Source organism: Anabrus simplex, chromosome 1 (assembly GCF_040414725.1).
Source record: "Anabrus simplex isolate iqAnaSimp1 chromosome 1, ASM4041472v1, whole genome shotgun sequence".
Classification (NCBI taxonomy): Eukaryota; Metazoa; Arthropoda; class Insecta; order Orthoptera; family Tettigoniidae; genus Anabrus; species Anabrus simplex.
In genome coordinates, this window is record NC_090265.1 from 748352652 (window position 1) to 748378135 (window position 25484).

Genomic DNA, 25484 nt, shown 5'->3' on the forward strand with positions numbered 1-25484 from the left:
GCATTAATAATAATAATAATAATAATAATAATAATAATAATAATAATAATAATAATAATAACTTCAGATGTCATTCGAAAGTGAAGAGTTAAATTTTTTGGACATATTTCAAGAATGCCTGATGCTGATGACAGACTTGCTAAGGAAATCTTTAACCACTTCAATAAGCTCAATAGGAAAGGCAACTCTTATGAAAAATGGTTTGTTAACACGAAGAAAGATTTGCAAGAAATGAACATCAAACATCAAGACATCCATAATAGAACCACCTTTAGAAAAAAGTTACACACATTTAAGGGTTTCCTAGAGCCAGAAACAGCGACCAAGAAGAAACAACAATAGACGTCTGAAAGGTAGGAAGCAGCAAGCAGGAGGTTGAAGGAGTACTGGCGGCAAAGAAAATTTAAATCAAGAGGAGTTATTTACGTGGTCCACAGCTGGCCAAAATCGATAAAATAATAATAATAATGCTACTCTCTCACAGTTTCATTATCCGTCGTCATTCATCAACTAAGAGATAAGTACCCTTTCCCCATGCATAACAAATTTATGATACCACGATCTCATAACATCAAATCAAATAACATGATTTCCTTATGTGACTGCTAGCTCCTGACAAGAAATACAGAATAGCTCAGAGACAGACTGGAGTACAAATTAAAAAAAGTAAAATGGATAAAACGCTAAATTCTGCTATAATAAATCTAGAATTCCGCCAAAAATTCCGCTGTCCGCTAAATGGTATATTTCTCCGCCGACAGTCTTCTAATTCCGCCAAATTTAGCGGAAAATCCGCTAAGTTGGCAACACTGAAGTAGAGCACCTTCCTTACAACAGGCATGAGATACATAATGCCTTGTAATGCACCAAGACATGTATCTTTCTAGAACTCGTTCGCGCAACGAGTTAGTGAACCAAATATAAAATAAATATCAACTACAATATTTCTGGATCATAATGAGATAAAAATTGTACTTCAGTTACGGTAATCATTGCCTACCCTCTAGAGACCCAAGGTCAAATTTGTTTCATGAAATATGATTCCCTGAATTAATTTTACTCTTTTAGGGCTTGAAAATGGTACTTTCATTTTAATTTTTTTTTTTTTAAATGGTTTCCGAAGTGGCAGGAGGAGATGTATCATATATGATACAGTGGGTCTGTATCAAGAACAAACATTTATTGTAAGAAAATGTATTTACATGTTAATACAGGTTAAAATAAGCTCTTTCGTAGCCTTTTACTTATTAGAACTATCAGACAACGAAAGAATGAATTTTATGGTTGCTTTTCCATACCCATCCAACAGGCAATTCCCTCATGTGGTATGGAAATCACGGAAGCAGTTCCTTTGGGAAGTGAAACATAGAAACACGTTACAGTCTATGCATCTGACATGTTAGTGCAGAACATCCGGGAGCTCTACACCTTGATCTTGACTTCTGTTGAGTCATCATTTCTGGTAAATGCATGGCATTTCTTGACCTTTTTGCCAATGGTGGAAGTGGCTGGGTTGGAGTTCGTTTTCTTTGTTCTCCTACTTCTTCATCTTCGTCTTCACTTTCACTTTTTACACTTTTCCGAGTGACATGAGAGTAGATGAGATGCTCTGCAATACATAGCTTGAATGAGAAACAGGTTAGAATATCTTTCCTTAGCCACTTATTTTGCATAGCAGCCATTCGATACTCAATCCAAGCGGCTGCCAACATAAAATCGAAAAAATGGTGGATTGTTCTAATTGTCCACTTATTAGTCCTGTTTCTCATAGCATATCTGCTGAGGATTCTGTCCAAGAGATCAACACCTCCCATGTTGTTGTTGTACATTTTGACTAGGAATGGTCGAGGAATACGTATGTACTGATCATCTTTCTTTGACGAACGCCTGCAGTCTTCAATGGGAGCAACACCGTAGTCTGTTGAAATTAAATGAATGGGGTGATTATCATACCATTTTACTATAACCATCTTTTCATCTGCTCTTACAACTTGGTCACTTGCACCTCTCCCTTCGCGCTTCATATCACCATCTCGTTTCAGTGTCACAGATTTTGGAATCCTGTTTACCATGATTGTACCACAAGCTAAAATGGACTTGTGGGTAAACAACGCATCAAAGAGAGTCACAGATGAAAAATATCTGTCCATAAAAATGGTTGAACCAGAAGGAAGAGAGTCCGAGAGTTTAAGTACAACCCTTCCTCCAATGTCCATTTTCTCTGGGAGAGGAATCTTTTCCGACACAATTTCCTTCCATCTCCTTCGTACAAGGTAAAATCTAAGCGAAGGCTACTGGTACTTGTCATAACAGAGTTTTTTAACCCAACAGGTTGGGGTTTTCCTTTCACATACTGTTTCATCTTCACTTGGTCGTGAAACGGTATCATTTTGTTCATCTACAGACACCTTCTCAGAACGAGGATGTTGCAAACAAGTATTTCTTATTCGTGTCAACATTGGTCGCACCTTCCAAAATTTGTCGGCACTCTTAACTTGCTCACTGGTAGCCTGATCGTCAACAACTTTGATATTGCTTCTAATTGTATAGAACTTATTCCTACTGATATTGTCTGCAATGAGTGGGTATCTGGTCTTTTGTTCCCAACCCATCCTTAATTTTGGAAAACCTAATAAAGATACAACAATGCTGGCACCCCAATAAATCTTCATGTCATGTCCAGTTACTTCCAAAGATTTTCCTGTCTGCAGCATGTATCTTCTGTTGGTGAATTCAGACATTTCTTCAAAAGTCATCTTGAAGGTAGTTCTCAAAATATTGATGTGGCTTCTTAACCTCAAAATCAATGATTGAATCAGTACATGGGGCATGATGAGATGGCCCCAGAAACCTGAAAAGAAAAACACCAAACCATAAAATTAGTAACAAGATACTTTTTACTGATTGAACTACAACACACAATGAGATAATCTGTGGAATTTAGCTTTCATCTGGGTTGATTATTTATTAAATGGACCAGTTGACAAAATTACTCACTCTGTTTTGTGGCGCCATCGCTGAGTAGGATCCCTTCTGGCAGAAACGTCACCATTGGAAGCTGTTCCATCATTAGCATCATCACCATCATCATCATCATCATCATCATCATCATCATCATCATCATCAGAAGCTCCTTCTTCCACAACGCCAATACTAACTGCTGGAGCTTGAATATCAGCCTCAATATCCTCATCTTCAATTTCAATATCTGAATAGTTTGGATCTATGCCATCCAACATCTCGAAAATCTCATCATCATCCAGCCCTAACAAAAGAAATCGGAAGATCATGTGTAGCACAACCTTAAAATATCGATATATTTTTATTTTTAATACATCTGTATGGGTTTACATATTTGATACGCATTTACCTCACCGTTCTATCGCATTAAAGCCAAAAACATGACGATTCCGAGAGTAAAAATCTAAATACTAAATCACAGACAACCCACGAGAAAACTGCTTGAAAAGTAGTGTTAGGAACCAATGTATCATATATGATACATAAGATATATCTTGGTGTTACACATTGAAATTTTATTGAAATATTCGTTACTACGATAAAAATATGATCTCCAGACTTGGAGCACAATTAGCAAACAATCTTAGGTTATAAAGAACGTAATAATGTATCTTACCGTGTTTATTACGCAGCATCGTTGTTTTGGTTCAATCTCCACCTGATTACAACCTCCCCTGCCATCTACCGGAACAGCGAACAAAGAAAAACAAGCAATAGTTGAATAGCGTAGAGTGTAACGAATGTGATACAATGGGTGCAACCTTCCCAACATGCATACGAAGTGCCAGAGAGAATAAATTCCCAGTGTATCGTATGTGATACAAGGGGTCGGTAGAGGCTACATAAGCTCCAGAAATAAGTATTATTTTTCTCCATTTCAAGGTTAGGTTGCAATTCCGTTGAAAAATAAAACTATTAGCTCCACGTGGAGTATAAACGATGGTTAAAAACTTTTATACTTACAAGAAAATACTGCCTGTGTATGAATATCACAATGTAATACTGCAAAACACTCCAGAAACACTCGATAAATAGCAACAAACTGAGAATATGCGCAACACGTGATACTACTAGGTACGCAAGAACTCTGTGTCTAAATATTTAGCCACTTTCATCCCAGATGGCAGCACAGTGCAGGAAAAAAACATGTAGAACAGGAAGTGGCCACATATTTAGTCACTGAACGTCTGCAGACAGCACCAAACTCAATAAGGCTCAATATCAATGGCTTCCGTCATGCATATTCGACTTTATTAAAGTGTCCACATATTTAGCCACTGTCCATGTACGCAAACTAAATATAAATTAATGTGAGAATTAAAGAGTTAAAACAATAATCACCACTATCACAAAACTGGACACACGACTGGATTGTTTTTGTCTTCCTCTTAAAAACAATAATCAGCACCACTGGTAATGAAACTCGTGATTGGAGTTTGATGTATTTTTGTTCCTCTTAGAATTTAAGTTTGCAACAATTGAGAGAGACGACAGGAGTCATCTTTCAGGGTAAATATTAATTACATCGCGATGCCATCTGTGTTACTGGTAATATACTATCTGTATCTATATATATATATTTTACACCTCAAACTATCAAGTAACTTGTTAGCTGACTGGATAAGCTGATGGACTACGGAGTTGAAGATCGCTAGTTCTAGATGGCCTGTCACCAGGAATTGATAACAGGTAAGTAAAATGAGTATAATATGCAAATATGGAAGTGATATAAATACGTATAAAGTGGGTTAAGTGGATACCAGTGAAGTCAGGCGGGAGGAGAAAGAAAGTGAAGAGATATAAAGTCATCATCATCATCATCATCATCATCATCAATGTCCCACTCCAGTCACCCAGGTGTGGTTAACAAGCCTCCTCCACTCCTTTCTGTCCTTCCACTTTTCCTGCTCCATTATTTCCACCACATCCAATCCAGCTTCTCTAATGTCCTTCCAAATCTGGTCCATCCACCTTCTTCTCAGTCTTCCAAATGGTCTCTTTCCTGTAACTTATCTTTCCAATAGGTATGCCATAATACATTGCGATTCGATGCCAGATATATTCTGATTTTTTTACTTATGAAAGTTGGCATGTCTGCACCAGGATCTCAAGCTAACATATTGCCAGAATCATTATGGACTCTATACTCAACCTTTTACAATCATTCAGCTCCACTGATTGTAATTTTGTATGCCTTTTCTTGTTCATTGTGTTCTTTTTCTGATTAGATTCTCATAGTCCCCTTTTGACTTGTTTTAACTACATAATTCCCCTTCATGTTTTAGACAGTTTTACGTACTCATTTCTTAGATGTGTTTTGTCCTGTTATTTGATCCGTTTAGCTGAAGATCAGATTCTTGATCGAAACTAGTACCGGTACTAAGATGATAAGAACTTTGAATTCATTTGCGAGGTACTTTTAATTATCTCAATTCTGATGTATTGATTAGGTGGATCTATAACTGTTATTTCTGTTAATAAAAAATTTTTAAATTTCAATGCTGTGCACCCTTGATCTTCATGAAGCACTGTGTGGCTGTTGTGCTGCGGTTAGTCATGTGACCAATCAGCCGTGCTAATGCAGGAGTGGGCTGATACAAACTTCTTTAAATGTACTAATATAATTTTTTGCATAAATAAATGACTATTTTGCGTGTTGATTTAAAGAAGTTAGATGTTCCTTTTTCTGCTTTTGAACAATGCCAATCTAGCCTATATCATGTAAAATCTTAACGTGTTATAGGCGAGTAAATATTTATTATATTACAGGAGATGAAGTGCACAGGTAGTAAAGTATAGTAAATGGCGAACTATGAAGTATTTCCTCGGAAGTGGATCTGAGTTGAATATCACAGTGAAAGGAAAAATATCACATTCAGCTGAAGTTGAATGTTGCAGTATAAGGGTTAAAGACAAATAGCACATTATAACATCTCTGTATGGGGTTAGGGATTGTTGCCTTGCTTCCTACCTTACTGGGGGCCACACAAAGTCTGTTCGATCTTTCCAATAGGGATGTACTGGAACACTACCGATAGATGTCTCACGAGTAGTACCCAGTATGCGCTTGTCGATCGTCATTTCTTTGTATGTGTTTTTAATGGAAGTTACCTAGTTAAATGATGAATTTAAACATTAAATATATTGTTACGCCAACAAAGACAACAAGAAATTTGTGATGCCTGATTATTGCTGTGTCCCAATGTCCCAAAATCAAGGTCGATCGTATTCATAACATCAATTTCCTAAGCAGGATCCTTTCCGTAAAAAGTGGTTGCATGCGATTCATAGGCAGGACTTGTGAAAAAACGTAACTCCTAATATCAAGGTCTGCCCGAAACATTTTACAGCTGAAGATTATGTCATTACTGAAACTGGTAAGCTAATTAGTACTAATTAAGAAATAATTTTATAATAAGCTAGTGACATTCTGAGGAGTTAATATGACCTATTTCAATAATTTTAGGCGAAAGACGAAGACTTAAGGAGAAGGCTGTACCTTCGATATTTTCGTGGTGTGGCACCGGTACCTTGGAAATAACTCCGAGAGCAAGAAAATATAGAAGTAGAAAAACAGCCATAACATCGTGTGCGGTACGGTACTCTGAATCACACAGTGACCTATAATCTGACACTGGAGGACCATCAATTTCAGACTTCCTGAATACGAAATAATTCATTAATTCCAAATTTGAAATATTTATATTTGTCTTATGTTCTGAAACAAGATCCTGAAACTCGTGCGCTGCAGGGAAATGAAGTTCAGTCGTACTGGATGCAGCCCCAGGCACTGCTGTCACACCAATGTCGAGCCTTATGTACGCCTCTAACCTGCAAAGAAAAGAAAAATACCGTATTAGGAATGCTTTCAAAATGCTATTTGTACTTAAAGAATTCAATTTTAACAAAAATGCTAAAAGGAGTTGCTGCATTTAGTCCTTACCTTTCAATCAACTCTTGCTTCTTTCCGGATATTTTTCTGCCCCTTTTCTTCAATTCTGTTTCCAAATCCGTAATCGCCATTGCACCTATACCATTTCCTGTCTTCTTAAAAACATAAACAGAATATGTTAACTCCATTCTCATGCATTTAAAGCTAAAGTTTCATTTCAATGATCACAAACGTAGGAATACTCCATATAAGTCTCATGTAAAACAATCGAGCAGTGGAAAGCGCATACCGGGGATTACTATTACGCTGCCTAGCAGACAAGTTTTGCATGATACATCCATATTCCCTTCTTGCTACCCGTTCCTTTCCCATTCTTTTTACATGTCTGAACCATCTCAGTCTTGCTTTCTGTACGTTCTGACCAAGGGTTCTATATTTAGCTCTTCCCAGATTTTAAAATGTTGAACTCTATCCCTTCTTGTCTTTTTAACTGATGTTTTAAACAAAAAAAAGGAAAATTCTTCAGTAACCTTTAATTTCTCCCCATCAGAAACCCCTGTGCCGGCAGATTCTGGCATTGTTCCCTTGGTTCCAGGGTTCGGCAGGAAGAAACACAATTTCGTGGGATATCTTCCCGAATCCCTGTTTAAGTAACAGTTCATTCCCCCTAAATGTCAGGGTGTATGATTTCCTTAAAGCCGAGTACCCACCACCACATTAGGGCAAGTTTTATATAACATTAATTCTATCCTGTATTCCACGTTATTTCCTTTATGTGCTCTATTTCCTTTGTGCATTAATTTTGCCCCGGTTGGTAATATAAGATAGTTATTATGACTGATGGGAATGGCGCCACATGCGGCTTATGCTGGCTAATACGAATGGAAGCTGCTACTTCAGCACTGGAAAATGGCATGTACTGCTCTTGTTATGTTATAAAAGTAGGCTATATGTACTTCTGGGGGTGGGATGGCGGGTTCCTGGACATCGCAAAGAATACATCTCTCCTCCGACACTCATCCAAATGATTTCATTAACCTGCGAATATTCGCTCTACGAGATTTTCTCTCGCATTATTTTGTATTGTAAGGTTACTTCTCAGTGATGCAAGGGAGGTGACTGCTACCTCTTCAAGCTGAGCTGATAACTGTCGTAAGTAAGGTGATTCAAATTTGAAGGGTAAGCATCCCCTCCCCTAGTCGAAACAAAGATTCATTTGTGCGCCCTGTGTGAGAGGTTCTCTCATTGTGCGACCAGTGGCATTGGTGTTATGTTGAAGTCAAGAGGGAAACTTCATCCTGTTGTAGGCATTAGTATTTAACTCAAGCTGCGTGCGAAACGTTCTCCAATTGCAGTTACTGATGAATGGGTCTTCAAAAATTATGAGTCGAGGAAAAACCCTGGGTAATAAGCACCGTCACAAACTCCAACTAACTCAAATGCTAAGAGATAAGACCTATTGTACTTTATTGTACTCTTGCATTCATATTGAGTCTATCAGAAAGTTCTATATTAATAACAATGTTACGGGTTTTACGTCCCAATAACAACATTTTACGGTTTTTTGCAGATGCCAAGGTGCCGGAATTTCGCCCCACAGGAGTTCTTTTACATGTCTGTAAATCTACACTGATACGTCTGAGCACCTTCAAATATCACCGGACTGAGCCAGGATTGAACCTAGCAACTTGGGCTCATAGAACCAGTGCCTTAACCATCTGAGCCATTCAACCCAACATTCTTGCGAATATGACGTACTGACATGTGACTGAACTAATGCCTAATTTCCGTTGAGTACAGTAGTAATTTGTTTCTGTAATATATGGCTGATCTAAAATGTATAACTTAGACTCTGCATCTCATTTCAATAATTCATTTCACACTTACGCTCTGTAAAATTGTGGATGATATATTTACCTATTTTAAATGAAGTTTAATATGCGAGAAAATCTCACGTCCGACCACTTGTGGATTAATTTCTACTTCCTTAGAATTTTAGAAACCTGAGGTAGTACAGGGTAAATTTCTGCCTATCCACACTGGGCACTGAACCAACAGTCTTGCTTGTTTTTATGGCATAAGGATATTAATATAATTCACGAGGTATTCATAGAAAATATCAACCCACAACTACTGAGCCCTTACTCTCACTAAAGGCAGATGCAAGGAATTTTGTTTTTACAAAAAAAAGTATAAATCTAAAGATTACCCTAACGGTCGTCTTCTTCTGCATTTGCTCACTAACTTTCTCGAGGATACTAATCAGTTCATTTTCTCCAAGCTTTCCCATGATCTGCCCTGTCCGGGCCATCTGAAGTAGCATATTCTCTACTAACTGGCCTTTCTCAGGCTTCCCTACCATCAGGGTATTCACTGCAACAAACAAATCCAAAAGTTCACATCAACTGAATATTCAGCAATGTTAAAAAATAAACCACTTAAACTTCAAATGTCACTTTCTTAAACACTGGATTATGAAGGACAAGTGTTCCAAGATCAGTTATGAATGAAGTGCGTCGACTATAACCCTGAATACGAAATAAAATTATTTTAATGAAAGAGACATTGAAACAAAAAGTGATGAAATTATCAATTTATGGCATCATTCATACATCGTGCTCGAGCAGCCTGGGAGAGAACCTGAGTGAGGATTGAATTCTTAAATTCATCTTGCTCTCGTTTTCGGTCTTCTGCAGACTTTTCATTCGAAGCATTTGCTCCGGGCTGAAACAAAACATAAGGGCGGTTATTTTGACGTATACTGTAAATTAATATAGAAACTCTATACTAGTACGAATTAGAAAGTTCACTTCGGTACTACTAAGCATGTTCGCATGTTGAGGTTATGTATTCATAAATGCTTAAAAATTACTCCATGGAGTTACGTTAACAAAGTCACGATTAATCTAACATAATTGACCTGCTCTACCTTAAATTCCGACTGTAATTGAGCTAATCGTCTAGCTTTTATTTCTTCCAATTCCGGATCTGCCATTCTCTACGAGGATAAACCAATTCTGTGTATCGTTAAATTCTAATTTTCTAAGTCCCACTCAAGGATCATGTAAGAGAAATAGATCCGTCACTCCTGTATAATAAAGTTGGCTGAGAAAACAGGTCATGGAATCTACAATGGCCATCCTCTCTCTGCCAATATAAGGAAATAAATCCCACGATACTACCTCGTAATACACACGATGATGATAGTTGTTATTTTGTTAAAATTTTAATTGCAATAGAGATAATGATGGCATTTCGGCAGGAAAGTTGTATCACAAGCTTCTCTTGTCTCTTTTACTTGAAAAAGTAAATTGAAATTGCCGTACTTGTATGTTGGCAACCCTTGTGTTATGCTAGCTTGTATCGTTTCACCGTTCGCATTTTATTGTAAATTTTTATCTATTAAATAATAAATGCAACAGCGATTGCTGAAAATGTTAATGCAATTCATATAAAACCCCAAAACGCCCGTACTTACCTAAATCACGATCTGACATAACCTCATTCTTTCCCTCGTTCGTTGAACCCTTCCCACGACTTTGATACATAGGTATGGAAAACAGAAGGCAAGGAAGCAGTAAAACGCAGCATATAAAGTACACAGTTTATATTTTTAATTAATTTATTCCAAACAACAGGCAAAAATCACAAACACACACACACATTTACTCAACAGCTAGGTAGTTCAACACAAAGTAAGTTCATGAACAATACTATTTCTTCAAACTGATAACGTGTATAATTCTAATTTCACTCCATATTCTCAAAAAAAAAACAAGTAAACCTTGAAAAAAACTAAACCTGGAATGAAAGAAATTAATCTTGCACAAACATCAAATAGGCCTAGGCTACTTACATAAATAATTTGTTACATTTACATAAATAACTCAAAATATGTAAAATAAAACAGCACCAAAAGCAAATGTTTGCACTCGACAAAGTGGAAGGCTCAACAAATGTAATCAAGGAAATGATACATGAAAACTGAAATATATAGTACCCGGTACTCGATCGAGTTACCAAATATTGGAACACATGGTAAAACCTGAATTTTTTGGTGAATGTTATATTGTTTTAAGTATTGTGTGGAAGAATGTGAAAAGAGGGTTCAGTTAATTCCTAAACATCATGTCAGTCTCCACTGGGTCATGTTACAGGCTGATCGTTACCACTAGATACCAGATGTTTGACAAAATGCCTAACCTCAACAAATCCACATGTTAACTAGAGAATAGAACTGTGCAACTAGCCCACTGATTAACAAAAAAAAAAAAAAAAACATGGAAATAAGTACGGTACATAAACCAGCACCAACTAACACATCTAACACAGTACAACTCCAAATAATGTCACAACAGCGAATGACAGCAAGCCAACCACCCACGTGGCTATAGCTCCCTTAAATGTGGCATCTCTGTTACCATGGCCATAGCAACAGACCATTTTCAAGCAGCGTTAGTCAACTTTTTCCCGCTGGTTGCGCTAAATGTCAGACTACAACTCTCGTGGACCCAACTGTAGCCACTTCTTTGCATCAAAGCCTTTCCCCGACAGTGACAACTCCATTAAATATATAGAGTTAGATGAAAAATATTTGTACACACAATCATCAATGATCTGCATTTAGAACTGTTGCACAGGTGAGAGACTGACTATCAATTGTTTGCCTAGTCTTTTCTTTTCTTAAATGATTGCAAATATCTTGGAAATTTCATTATATTCTTGATAAGTTCATAACACAAAATAAAAAAGTTCAAAATTGAACTGCAGGAAAAAATAGGTACTTGTGCAATACTGTACACACTTATTACAACAACAGGTAAGAAGCACAAACACACACCGTTTACTCACAACAGCTAGGTAGTTCAACACGAAGTAAGTTCATGATCAATACTATTTCTTCATACTAATAACGTGTATAATTCTAATTTCACTCCATACTCTCAAAAAACAAGTAAACCTTGAAAACACTAAACCTGGAATGATAGAAATTAATCGTGCACAAATATCAAGTAGGCTGCTCACATCATATAAAATCACATAAATAACTCAAAATATATAAAATAAAACAGCACCAAAAGCAAATGTTTGCACTCGACAAAGTAGAAGGCTCAAACGTAATCAAGGAAATTACACTTCAAAACTGAAATACATAGTACCCGGTACACAATCGAGTTGCCAAATATTGGAACACATGGTAAGACCTGAATTTTTTGGGGAATGTTATATTGTTTTAAGCATTGTGTGGGAGTATGTGAAAAGTGGGTTCAATTAATTCCTAAACATCATGTCAGTCTCCACTGGGTCATGTTACAGGCTGATCGTTACCACTAGATACCAGATGTTTGACAAAATGCCTAACCTCAACAAATCCACATGTTAAGTAGAGAATAGAACTGTGCAACTAGCCCACTGATTAACTTAAAAAAAAAAAAACCTAATAAAAATAATATTGAGGAAAGAAACATGAAAATAATAAGTATGGTACATAAACCAGCACCAACTAACACATCGAACACAGTACAACTCCAAATAATATCACAAAAGCGACTGACAGCAAGCCAACCACCCACATGGCGATAGCTCCCTTAAATGAGGCATCTCTGCTATCGTTGCCATAGCAACAGATAATTCTCTTGCACTAAACGTCAGACTTCAACTCTCGTGGACCCAACTGCAGCCACTTCCTTGCATCTTTGCCTTTCCCCGACAGTGACAACTCCATTAAATAACTATATAGAGTTAGATGAAAAATATTTGTACACACAATCATCAATGATCTGCATTTAGAACTGTTGCGCAGATGAGAGATTGCCTATCAATTGTTTGCCTAGTCTTTTCTTTTCTTAAATTATTTCAAATATCTTGGAAATTTCATTGAACTGCAGAAAAAAAATAGATACTTGTGCAATACTGTACACACTTATTACAACACAAAACATACATAGTTAATATATATATATAACTCTCCCTTTAAAACACCACCTTATAGTTTTCCACAGTTCTCTGAAAGTCGCAACTCTCTCTATATATGAATTACATGTAAGAACACCTGTGTCCACAGCAAGTAGCCTACATATTAATTATAAATAAAATTAAGTTGCTTTATGTCGGACCAACACAAACGGGTCTTATGGCGACAATGAGACAGGAAAGGGCTAGAAGTGGAAAGGGAGTGGCCATGGCCTTAATTAAGGTACAGCACCAGCATTTGCTTGGTGTGAAAATTGGAAACCACAGAAAACCATCTTAACGGCTGACGATGGTAGGATTCGAACCCACCATCCCCCAAATGCAAGCTCATAGGTACGCGACCCTAAATGCATGGCCAACAAGCTCTGTCGTCATTGAAAATGTAACTTTCTATCAGCAGACGATTTTTTAAAATCATCATGTTTTGTATAGGCTTCCTGAGATGTACAGCAGCCCACTGGTTTTCTGATTGAACATCTTTTTATTTAAGCTATTGAATCAGTCGACTCACTCATTCGCTGTTCACTGTCCACGTACACAGGTGACCTTGTGATTCGATTATTGAAGTATTGTGCAATGATGCGACATACAAACTGAGAGAATACAGAGCGGTTCTTTCCAATAAAAAACAGACAATTTCGAGTGGTCATGAGTATGACTCATAGTCATAGGGTAGGCTAGATAATAATGTTATTGGCTTTACGTCCCACTAACTACTTTTACGGTTTTCGGAGACGCCAAGGTACCAGAATTTAATCCCGCAGGAATTCTTTTACGTGCCAATAAATCTACCGACATGAGGCTGACGTATTTGAGCACCTTCAAATACCACCGGACTGAGCCAAGATCGAACCTGTCAAGTTGAGGTCAGAAGGCCAGGCCTCAGGCCTGGTCTGAGCCACTCATCCAGGCGGGCAGGCTATAGAGTTGAGTTTAATTAACTGTCGAATGTCAACAAGTTCTAAAAATACTGATTGATTAAACTAATACGGTAAAGAGAATAACATAATAGACTACCTACTTACAAGCAATGTACTTTGGAATTATTTTTCGACTACCTTTTTAACACTGCAAATAAATCCATCTAGTATCATTTACTCGCAACAGCTAGTTCAATGCAAGTTCATGATCATATATTTCTTTACACTAAGAATGCGTATAATTCTAATTTCACTGCATAGTCTCAAAAACAAGTAAAATTTGAAAAAACTAAACCTGGAATGAAATTACCTTTGAACAAAATTAATATTTTTATTTTAACTGCCCATTTTGCAAATATATAGAGCCTATATAGATACTTTCGGGGATTTTCGCCAGCCTATTTTGCAGTTTTTAATTCCTAAAATTGGTCTCTTGTAATCACAATCTGTCAGCAGTTCAAGCGGACATAAGAAGCTGTTTGGTACTGCTACAGTGTTCAATTTTTACATTAAGGTTTCACTGATGGAATTCTATAAGAGACCCTTGTTACATTTTTGTTTACCTCCAATAGTCTTTTTTCATGACCACTGTTATGGACAAAATTGTGAAGGAGACAAAGGTAAAATTTGGGGACAGGGAGCTGGACGTAACGATGTTTGAAGATGATTTTGTGGTGCGGAGAGCAGAGAGAAAGTACAAGGGCAACTGGGCATGTGAGGTGAAATTACGGAAAATTTTGTCCAAGACATACATGCAGCACAGACCTGGACAATGACAAAAGGAGAGAATAAAATCCAGACCAACTGAAGGAAATTTTAAGAAAGTATGATAGGAGAAAGAAGAAAGGACAGAGTATGAAATGAAGAAGTCAGGAAGGAAATTGGAGAGAAAAGGCTTTATGACAGTATGGACAAAAATGGTTTGGACATGTTTACAGGATGGAAAAGGGAAGGATGCAAAGATGGATGATGGAGACCCAGAATAAGATGGCTGAAACCTGGATTGGAACACAGTTAAGGAAGAACAATGGCAGCTGGATAGAGGAAGATGGAAAGGTGCCGTAATCACCCCCCTGTGGGTGCGGACGGTAGTAATAAACCAACGGTATCACCTGCCCCAGGGGCTCTCATCTTGAGAGTGTGGGTTGGCAACCACGGGGCCCTGAGTCCTGGCATTTCTTCCACTTACTTGGGCTAAGCTCCTCACCTTCATCTACCCTGTCCGACTTTGGTCCACTCTTCTTCTTTCCCGATCCCAAGGCTGTTAGAGCATTCGAAGGCTAGGGAGTCTTTCATTTTAACGCTCTTCGTGGCCTTGTCTTTCTTTGGCCGATATTTTCATTTTTCAAAGTGGTGGATCCCTTCCATTTTTTCCTCACAGATTAGTATTACTGTATATAGGGGTGCTGTAAACCCAGACCGAACGTCTGGTGTTTGTACTCTGCGCTACGGCATCTGTTGTACGACAGACGCACACATAGTTCTTGACCTGGTAAACAGCCTGCATGAGTTTGACCTGGCAAGCCTGAATTGCTGAATCTCAGCTGTTAAAATGGTGAGACAGTTAATAATAATAATAATAATAATAATAATAATAATAATAATAATAATACTTGCTTTACGTCCCACTAACTACTTTTACGGTTTTCGGAGACGCAGAGGTGCCGGAATTTTGTCCCGCAGGAGTTCTTTTATGTGCCAGTAAATCTACCGACACGAGGCTGACATATTTGAGCACCTTCAAATATCACCGGACTGAGCCAGGATCGAACCTGCCAAGTTGGGGTCAGAAGGCCAGCACCTCAACTGTCTGAGCCACTCAGCCTGGCACAGTTAATATTGCAACACTGTATATTCGTATGTAAAAGTTCTGGTTTCATCTTAATGGTCGTGTGAAGTCATAACTCTTACTATTGGTGTGCAGAAAATCCTAATTATGTTCATGCTGATTGGTGTGCTGTTAGTGCAAGACGAATAATTGGGCCTATTTTTTTTTAACAACGGTAAATGACGACATTCTTCCATCAGTTAACGTAAAAAGAAAATTCGCAAGGGGTGGTTTCAACAAGATTCAGCCCCTGCTCATATAGCAGAAGATTCCTTTCTAACAATCTCGGAAGTGTCTGCAGACAGGTGATCAGAGCTGATCAATGTCCCCCTCGTTCTCCAGATGTAACAGTGTGTGTGAATTTTACTTGTAGGGTAAACTGAAAGAAAAAGTGTACCGAACAAATCCTCATGCATTGGAGGAACTGAAAGAAAGCATTACGAATGAAATCAGAAACATTACAGTTATTGAACTCACTCGCGTCAGCCAGAATGTGGTTACCAGATACACCCAGGAAAGAAGACACTTCCAGCATCTTTTATAAGGTAACATTTGATACAAGATTATATACACGCTTAAAGCAGGGTGACCACGCGACGTAAGTTAGGCCGAGGCAGCTGCCATAGCGCAGAATACAAACAATGTGTGTTCGGTGTGAGTTTATATGAGAGATCCTGGATAGAGGACGATTGCAGATATTACTTCTGCTTAAAACAATAATCATCACCACCACCACTGCCATAAACATCCCAACATGGAAGGAGCTGAATGAGGTGGTGCTGATGATTGTTTTAAGAGGAATTACAACTAGGCAACCACCCTCTACATAACACTAATCATAGAGAAAAAATGCAGGGGTCACTCTTCGCGCCTCTTACGACATGCAGGAGACACCATGGGTGTATCCTACCTCCCCACCCACAGAGAGTAGCTGGATGAGGGAAATGGATGATAATGGTGACGATGATTATGATGGAACAGGTTACATAGAAACAGTTTATGGAGAACTTAATCCCGCGCCAGTGACCACACGTTATACAAAAATGGTACACAGGGAACTTAGTCCTGCACCAGTCAACACGTTATGAAAAAAGATGTTAATTCAAAGGCCCAGTTAGCCAGAAAGTTGACTTTCTTCATGGAGTCTCTTCACTTTTGTTGTGATTAAATTCCTCGCAAACAGATTAACAAGTCTTGTCACCAAGGAATCCTTATGGTCCATGCACGAAAGCCAATCATAATCCGCACCTCCAGTATCTCTGCAGATCTTCCTCACTAAATCCCGCACGTTTCTCTTATGGCTGATCCTTTCCCACATTTCCTGAAATTCTCTCTTGCACATCATGAAAGCAGTGATGCACTCCTTACTTGGGTAAGTGAGATGCTTCTGTCCATTGTCCATCTCACACTGCTCAATAAACATGTGGTCTGAGCTCCTCTCCTCCATGCTACAGGTTAACTGACCTTGACAGAGAGCGCAATCAAAGTCCTTCAGTACCTGTTTAACAAGAAAACCACATACATACGCAGGTGACTGTCTGTGGAGTTTCATGATGTTGTAACTCTTGTGTACAGAAGGTGGACTTTTCAGACCATTTGAATTTTCCAATAACGAATCAACTTCATTGCAGAAATCGTTGGTTTCTTCCATGGACTGCTCAAATTCCCCTCCAATGCTGAATGTAGACGCATCCAAGAAAGTCTGAAGGTTGCTCAATAATGAACCATTATCGTCTTCACAGTTTTTCCCCTTCAGTTGCCGTGATACCAAACCATTTACCACTGCTGTCTTCAGTGCGGCTATGAAGTGAATGCAGGTTGGAGAATCATTGCTTCCACATGTATCTCTCACCACCGCAAACAAATTCTCCAGAGAGTCTTGATTCAACTGCCGAAGGTTCATGTACTTGAAAGAAACCTTCAATGAAGACCATAGTCTCTCCATTCCTGTAACAGTGCTTATCCAACCTTTAATACAGGGAGGCACACTGCTAGATCCATCACTTTTCTTCTGGAATCGCCAGCTGTGAAGAGCTCCTTTCATTTTCCGCCATTCATCTACGTGCGGCGAGTCCTTAGATACATTACATCGAAACCTTCTCTTGTCCTTGGGTCCACTGGGGCCGTTCGTCAGGTCAAAGAAGTGATTGATATCTTTGACGCGTCTTGCAGTAATGTCGGCACCTGGAACCATTTGGCCTTGAGTCAGCTTATGGAATGTCATCATAACATTGTGTGTCTTGTCACTAAACACTTGAGCAGCATATTTCACACGCATCTTTCCTTTCCCTCGAGGGTACATATGCTTCTCCGTTAACTTGTCCATTAGACGATACATTTCCCGATCGTGCTTGTAAACAGACAGAATATGTTCCCAAGAAGAAACTTCTTTCCCTACAACCAGGTCAGCTGTTAAGAAGTTATTCCTCACATTTTTCAGAATGTGAGGCACATCAAAGAGGCACACAATCAGACGTCCATCACTCTTGAAGACCGGTTCATAGGTACCTTCTTGACATGACTGCCGTAAAATCTTCACTGCCCGCTGATTACAGGAAGCCTGATCACAGACAGTAGCAACAACCAGAACTTTGTGGTGAAATAAGGCTCTCACAGCATACTGTACTAGGTTTACAAGCACTTCTGCCCTTGTGCTTCCTTTAGAGAAGAAGAAAGCAATAGGTTGCTTCCATTTCTGTTTGAGACCCTGAATCATGAAAACAAGAGCATGGTCAGCAATCTGGTTGCTCCTATCAGGTATACCATACTCCTCAAGTCCTGACCCATAATCCTCATACCCTACAATGTATCCCTTGTTGTCGTCGTAATACAACCCAGGCTGCAGAGCCATCTCATCAAACATCAGGATACACTTTCTATCATCTTCTGGGAGCTTCTCCATGAGAGTCTGTAAGTGTTGAAGAAGAACTTCACTGAAACCTGGCTGCAATGGGATGTTCATTAACAGTCTCTGCAGAGTCCTCTCACTGGGTAGAGTCATTATGCACTGAAGGAAACGGTACATTTTCGGACTCCTCTTGTACGCAGCCAAAGCAAAAGTTTTCAGTTGAGAAGACCATCTCCTTCCACTTGGCTGGCGTGAAAAATTCTGGAGCTCGCCCTGTATTAATAACCACACTCCAGGCGACACTAATTCCTCCATGTCCTCAACGTTCTTCTTCTTTCTTATCATCTCCCGAAGACCCTTGCAATTACCCTTCAGTTTATCGACCTTCAGTGCCATTCTCCTGGCCTGTTCGCAGTACTCCTCTGCAGTCTTCAGAAGAGCTTCCTTGCGGGGAGTATCTATGTCTGCATGGTCAAGGCCTGATTTCTGCAGCACTGGCGAGACCTTATTCTGCTTCATCCGTCTCTTGACTTTATCATCTGTAATGGAAACCAAGGAATAAGAATTAATGTTCAGTGTACCAACCCAAGAAAACAAATATTTAAAAAAATGCATTCATTTCGTAGTCATGAAGTAAGCCTAGAAATGTTAGTGCATGGATGATCCTTTGGTTATTCCGTTTAGAATTGTTTGAATACATGCTTTTCTGATTCCTAAACATGCACCCACGTTTGTAAATTCGGAAGCGTAAATTGCTCCATAATGATTGGGCGCTCAAGCGATCTCTGTGGTTTTCTTCCTTTGTTTTTAATTTACAGTATTTTAATGGATCATTGTGATTACTATGGTAACTTTATATCATCAGTATGCATTGTGTGATGTGAAGTGATCATTTTCTGCTGTAACCCATGTTGTGCTTACTTTGTGATTTTATGTAAATTAAATGGCAGATGTTGAAGGGGTGAACTATGATGTCATGAATATGGCTAGTATGGCAAAAGAGTCGTAAAAAAATCCACAGCCTGTTTCCAGTTATTCAGCCGGATCAGGAATGGAATGAATGAAGTCCCCATCTAGCGGCGAGGATAGGAATTGTGCCAGCTGCCGAAGCCTGTCGTACTCCTTTGGGACAATGATAAAAGAATGAAAGATGAAATGATATTGGAGAGTGATGCTGGAATTAAATATGACAGGGAAAACTGGAGTACCTGGAGAGTAGCGCTTGGCAAATATTTGCAATTAATAACTAGTTACAAATGGCAAAAAATCACAATTTTCACATTTATGTTCCTTCTTTGGACATAGTAGGATTCTCCCTTCAGTTAAAAAAGTTTCTGAGACCCTACTTGCAGATAGTCAGCTTGTGTACCGGACCCTAAATCTTTAGAAACACTACTAGAGGTGAAACACACAAAGCATTGAGCTGAAGATATCACCACTACCAACCACCACGTGCCTCTATTCTATGAGCACGGAGCTGAGACTTGGAATTCAAGTAGGCCTATGTGTATGTCCATACTCATCCACAACAAAATTTCATTACATATATCTCCATTTCAAGTATTCTATTGCAGACCACTTGTTAGAATGTTCTCAGCTGATGAAATAAATCCAAGTAACTGTTTGACTTGATTTCAGAAACAAGCTCATTACTAATCTAAAAGCTGACTAACAAGACAAATCAGATTTTGTCATAGCAGTCTTTAATGTGCAAGAGAATAGGAAATGCAATGAAATACTTAAAAATATATCTAGAAATGACACATTATAGCAGAGAAATAAATAACCTTGTTCATCCGGATGTCCATTGCAGCTTCGCTTCCTTTTCCCCATAGCCAGTATTGCGCTGCAATCAGCTGTAAGAGAGATATACATATAAATAAAGCTTAACAACTTAATAGGATTTTTCTATTTCTAACACATGAAATTCATGATAATTAGCCCAGATAATTTGAGTAATATGAATTTAAGAGCAGGGTATTGTCACAGCAATAGTGATGTCATGCTATCTTCCCACTGTACCATTCTCTACCCCGGGCGTTAACTGACAATGGTTCAACATGGTTGGCAGTAAGACAAGTGCATAGAGCAATAACCATGGTGTAGTCAAATATTACTGTTAGTCACAACGTCCCCTAGGTGGCTGTAGGCTCCCCTAATGCCCTTACAGGGTATCCCAGGAAGGGTAGTCTTCTGCCAAGCTTGCTGTAAGGAGGTAAATTCCTTTGTTCCTTTTAGTGATTGAAAACTGCAATCGCATTTCATTGTAGCATTTATAGGCCATTAATTTATGTATTGGAGCAAGCTGTTTTGTCGCAGTGCTGTATTAGTTGTGAACTTTCAATAATTTATAATGCTAAAATGTAAATAATTTTTTACTAAATGAGGAGTTTGAACGCCAGTGGTTTCTTGTCACAGAGTGGATGAAAATTAAAAGTCAGTATTTTGAACTGTGATTAATTTCCTGTGAAAATAGATATTTACAACTGAAATGCGGTTTTTAAAATATCGTAACTTTCACCAGCGTTATGTGTAGACTCTAGTGAACTCTACAAGATTATGCTTCTGCTAAGCCTTCAAAAAACATAGGTTGCAGATCCAATGTGGTGCAGCTAAGACATCAGAGAGGCTAGACATACAAACATAGCACGGCTCGGATGATGTCACAGCATTTTACAAAGCTGCCAAGACTATCCTTACAAGACGAGGCCAGTGAAAAGACTGTTGGTCTGGATTGGCGAGGTCTGGTTAGTAACAATTATGCTAGAGAGATAGAGGGATATTATAATAATGTTATTGTTTTTACGTCCCACTAAGTACTTTTTGGGCTTGATTTTCGGAGACATTGAGAGGTCAGAATTTTGTCCCACAGGAGTTCTTTTATGTGCCAGTGACACAAGGCTGACATATTTGAGCACATTCAAATACCACCAGACTGAGCCAGGACCAAACTTGTCAAGTAGGGCTCAGAAGGCCAGCACTCTAGTGTCTGAGCCACTGAGCCCAGCAGGGATATTATATTTTTGCCCTATAGGTATATAAGTTATACAACAACTGCCCATTAAGTATTTGAAACCCAGTATTAATTCCAATTTTCCTCTTCTGACAAAAAAGTTACTCTTAAATACCCCGATGGACCACTGGATGCTGAATTCAATGTCTGACGTTAAAGCAAAGAACTGAGTGGATTTACTTTGGAGAGAAGCCTATTGCTACCTCTCCAACAGTTCATTTGAATCAAAAATATATTCAGGAATGAGAAAGCTAATCCTGTTAAAACAAAACATCCAGAGCAATAATACAAGTGTCAATAACCCACTAGTCATTCCAACATTTTTAGTCAAGGCTACATTACATTCTCTCACCCTTAATAAAAAGAAGTCCATTGAATTTAATAAAGGAAATCACAGTATGGATAACAATGAAATGACGATAGTTCCTGCTCTTTCTAATGTACAATGAAACTTACACTCAGTGGGAGATAGCCGGGAATCTTCTCCCTGTGTGAAACTGGCATCGAGGACAGCAAATCCAGTAAGATGTGAGGCAGATAGATGTCCTATAAAGATAACATCATATCAAACGAACTTCAGTACAAAAACAAAGAATCTAGATGTAATTACACTGCTGAATCACACATACCCTGCAGCCTTTTCTGCATATCGGAGAGTCCTGGAGTCGATGAAACCACTTCATTGAATGATTTCTCACTACATTCAGAAGAAAGCTGAAGATGACAATGTTCTCCCTCACTCACACTGACATCAAGGACAGCAAATCCCGGAAGGTGTGAGGAAGCTGAATGTCCTATAAAATAAAGGTAACATCACATAACACAAAATTCAAAATAAAAGGAAGGGAAATGAATTACATTCCTGATTAAAGGAGTTAGAAATACTTACCCTGCAGTTTTTTCTGCAGATTGGAGGGTCGTGGAGGTGAAAAAACCACTTCGTTGAATGGTTTCTCTGTACTCTCAGTAGTAAGTCGACGATGATAACAATGTTCAATATCAATCAACCTGGCATCCACGACAGTAGATAGATGTCCTATAAAATTTAAAGTAACATGACATCAAACAAAAAAATACAAATTTAATTGCCTTGTTGAATAAAATAGCTTACCATACATTTTCTTCAGTCTACTGAATAAAAGTTACATCACATCAACCAAGATCTGGTAGAAAAAGAATTAAAATGCAATTACAATATACTGCTGATTAAAATTCCTCACCCTGCTGGCTTTGAATCATACTAGAGGATCCAGGAGTGGAAGAAACCACTTCACTGAATGGTTCTATCCCATGTGGCGATTGCTTTCCTGAAATGTACAGAGAATTTATCTTCATCTTCGTCTGTCATGCTTTCACCATTCAACCTTATCAGGCAACTACATACACGAGAACACTTACCAGTGTCGACAGGTGATCCCTGTCCAGCATCAACACACTCATATGCCATGCGGTCAAACACAAGCATTTCCTCTGCACTAATAGCACTTCCACTGAATACAGTAGGTACAGCATTTCTGTGCAGCCTTCGATGAAATTTATCAAAGAAATGCTGTGGCTCGAAATGCCTTCCACAGATATATCTTATGCCATAAAGCTTCTTCACAGAGAGCTGTAATAATTGCCTATTTCCACAATTTTGGACCCATGTGCGGCACCTAAGCAAAGTAGACTTCAAGATAGTACATATTTACTTCAGACAATTTATTAGAATTATTTTCAATTCAATGCACGAAATAACTTGACCCCTGAATGTTGTAATCGACTTTAAAATTCATCTTAAATTGTATCTTAAATAAAACTCACTTACCTAGCAAAGTCCTTCGGAAATCTAAAAAGTGCTGGACTTTGTAACTCGTCAGCGTATTCCTGACATCCTGGCGCAGCACACCGTCTAAGATGCGGCATATTGGATAAAAACCTCGTTTAATGCGAAAGAATCTCAACAAATTTTCGTTCAACAAGCACTATCACTCGCCGTACGACCAAGTTCTCTTCGCGCGCAACGATAACGGTGTCATGTTATGAATTTTCTGTACCGCGTGCAACTGCATGTGTATTGCCAATCATTGCTCTCTAAATTAATCCTCCAAAAGGGAATTTTAGTTTTCACTAGTTGGCGGAGATCGAATGGCCCATCTCGGAACTGCTTCGGACGCTCCCTATGAAGTGTCACCCCCCTGGTCCCACTTTTCTTCTCCTTCCACTTCTTCTTCTACTTCCAGAAATGGATATGGGCTTGTTATGTCACCCAGATACAATTTTGGGCCGATTGCAGAAACGATGACTAGTTGTAAGCCTTAGGGTCGTATTCATGAACGAGACTTTGACTTTGACTTACGTAAGTTCACTTAGTTGAGTTTCGTGGAAGTCTGTTTCATAGACGCAACTTTTACAAAGTAGACTCTGGCGTAAGTAGACTTTGGTAAGTTACGATGTGATGAATTAGATATGAAGTTGGCAATGAAAACAATGGAAGAGCAGTGCAGCGTCTTGCGTCACTCAAGGTTGTTTTCGAAATAAAGCAGTAGAAGAAGAAGAAAGTCAGCTGTAGCGATGGGTCGAACCAGTTCATTCCTATGAACTACTTCACTCATTCACACTCTTTACTGTGAACCGTTCAAATGAAGTAGTTCGTTCATGAAGTAGTTCATGAAGTAATCAAGCCTGATGAAGCTGATGAGTATGTCGTTCAGCAGCGACTTCGTTCACAGTATCTCACTCGCTCAATAAAGCTTCATAATACTTAATAATATTACCAACAGATGGCAGAGCTATGGAATTATGGACCAAATAGCTTGCTTGCTTACAGCATCTAGATGATGGATGATAGGGACAGGGAAAAGATAAAGATATAACGAAAGAAGGAAATACATTTAATCTAGGGTCATCTTATTCACATGATGCACTCAACAGTGTCTTTATCTGCCACGTGATACCTGTTTTAGCTGTACTCTGGCAGAAGACACCAGGGTTACGAACGTTATTCATCATAATATACGTAATATTTTTTCCTCTTAAAATTCAGTCCGAAATAGAATGAATATGACTACCTACCACTGCCATAAATATCTATTTATCTACCTTGATGAATCTTTCATATAGTTATCCTTCTGTGGGCGGGGGCGGTAGAATAACCCCGAAGGTATCCACCTGCCTGTCGTAAGAGGTGACTAGAAGGGGCCCCAGGGGCTCTGAACTTTGTAGCGTGGGTTAGCGACTATGGGACCCTTAGCTGAGCCCTGGCATTGCTTCCACTTACTTGTGCCAGGCTCCTCACTTTCATCTACCCTATCCGACCTCCCTTGGTCAACTCGTGTTCTTTTCCGATCCCGACGTTATTAAAGCACTCGAGGTCTAGGGAGTCCTTCATTTTCACGCCCTTCGTAGCCTTTTGTCTTCCTTTGGCCGATACCTTCATTTTTCGAAGTGTCGGATCACTTCAGTTTTTTCTCTCTGATTAGTTTTAATAGAGGATGGTTGCCTAGTTGTACTTCCTCTTAAAACAATAATCACCACCACCACCACCTTTCATATAGTGTGATGTCACTAACAAGTAGCTCTCATTTTTAATTGAAGTCCACCCATCCATTGTCAATACAACCGCTTCTGCAGACGACATTGCAATCATAACACAAGCCTGCGAAGTGTTTAAAGTTTTCAAAGATTGTACTGAGAAAATGACCAGTGAAAGACTGCTCACTGCGTCAAAAGTTATACTCCTCATTCGGTCATTGAAAATATGGTATTGCAGATTTGCCAATAACTCTGAAATTCGTGGTGATGTGAAACAGATGGCCGAGAAGCTAGTGGAAGAGCTAAATCGTCGTACTTAAAGCACTCTAGGAGAGACGATTCCAGCTTCAGGTCTTTAAAAATTATATAAAGTCCGTTCATTTTGATTTATTATTTAATTAGTGTCCGGCTCCATGGCTAAATGGTTAGCGTGCTGGCCTTTGGCCACAGGAGTCCCGGGTTCGATTCCTGGCAGG

General features: G+C 38.8%; 2 protein-coding genes across 3 annotated transcripts in view; both read right to left on the bottom strand.

Annotated features, from left to right (window-relative positions):
* The window catches only part of PDCD-5 (programmed cell death 5), a 123370-nt gene extending 99580 nt beyond the window's left edge, over positions 1-23790 (bottom strand). Inside the window, exons 1-4 of the mRNA XM_068225205.1 lie at positions 23676-23790; positions 9843-9959; positions 9526-9637; positions 9123-9286 (exon numbers count right to left, since the gene is read on the bottom strand). Coding sequence (XP_068081306.1) covers positions 9123-9286; positions 9526-9637; positions 9843-9908 — 342 coding nt within the window. The 5' untranslated portion in view covers positions 9909-9959; positions 23676-23790. The remainder of the gene's footprint in view (positions 1-9122; positions 9287-9525; positions 9638-9842; positions 9960-23675) is intronic.
* On the bottom strand, positions 1206-5902 carry LOC136857486 (uncharacterized). 2 transcript variants are annotated; one of them, XM_067136168.2, is made up of 3 exons: positions 3638-5902; positions 2998-3265; positions 1206-2851 (listed from the first exon to the last, which is right to left on the bottom strand). In XM_067136168.2, exons 1-3 carry the CDS (start codon positions 3654-3656, stop codon positions 2746-2748), a joined length of 393 nt encoding a protein of 130 aa, XP_066992269.2. In that variant the 5' UTR covers positions 3657-5902; the 3' UTR covers positions 1206-2745. The 2 variants fall into 2 exon arrangements, with proteins under 2 accessions (XP_066992269.2, XP_066992267.2); XM_067136166.2 differs by having other exon boundaries at positions 2998-5901.
* Positions 23791-25484: the final 1694 nt, after the last annotated feature.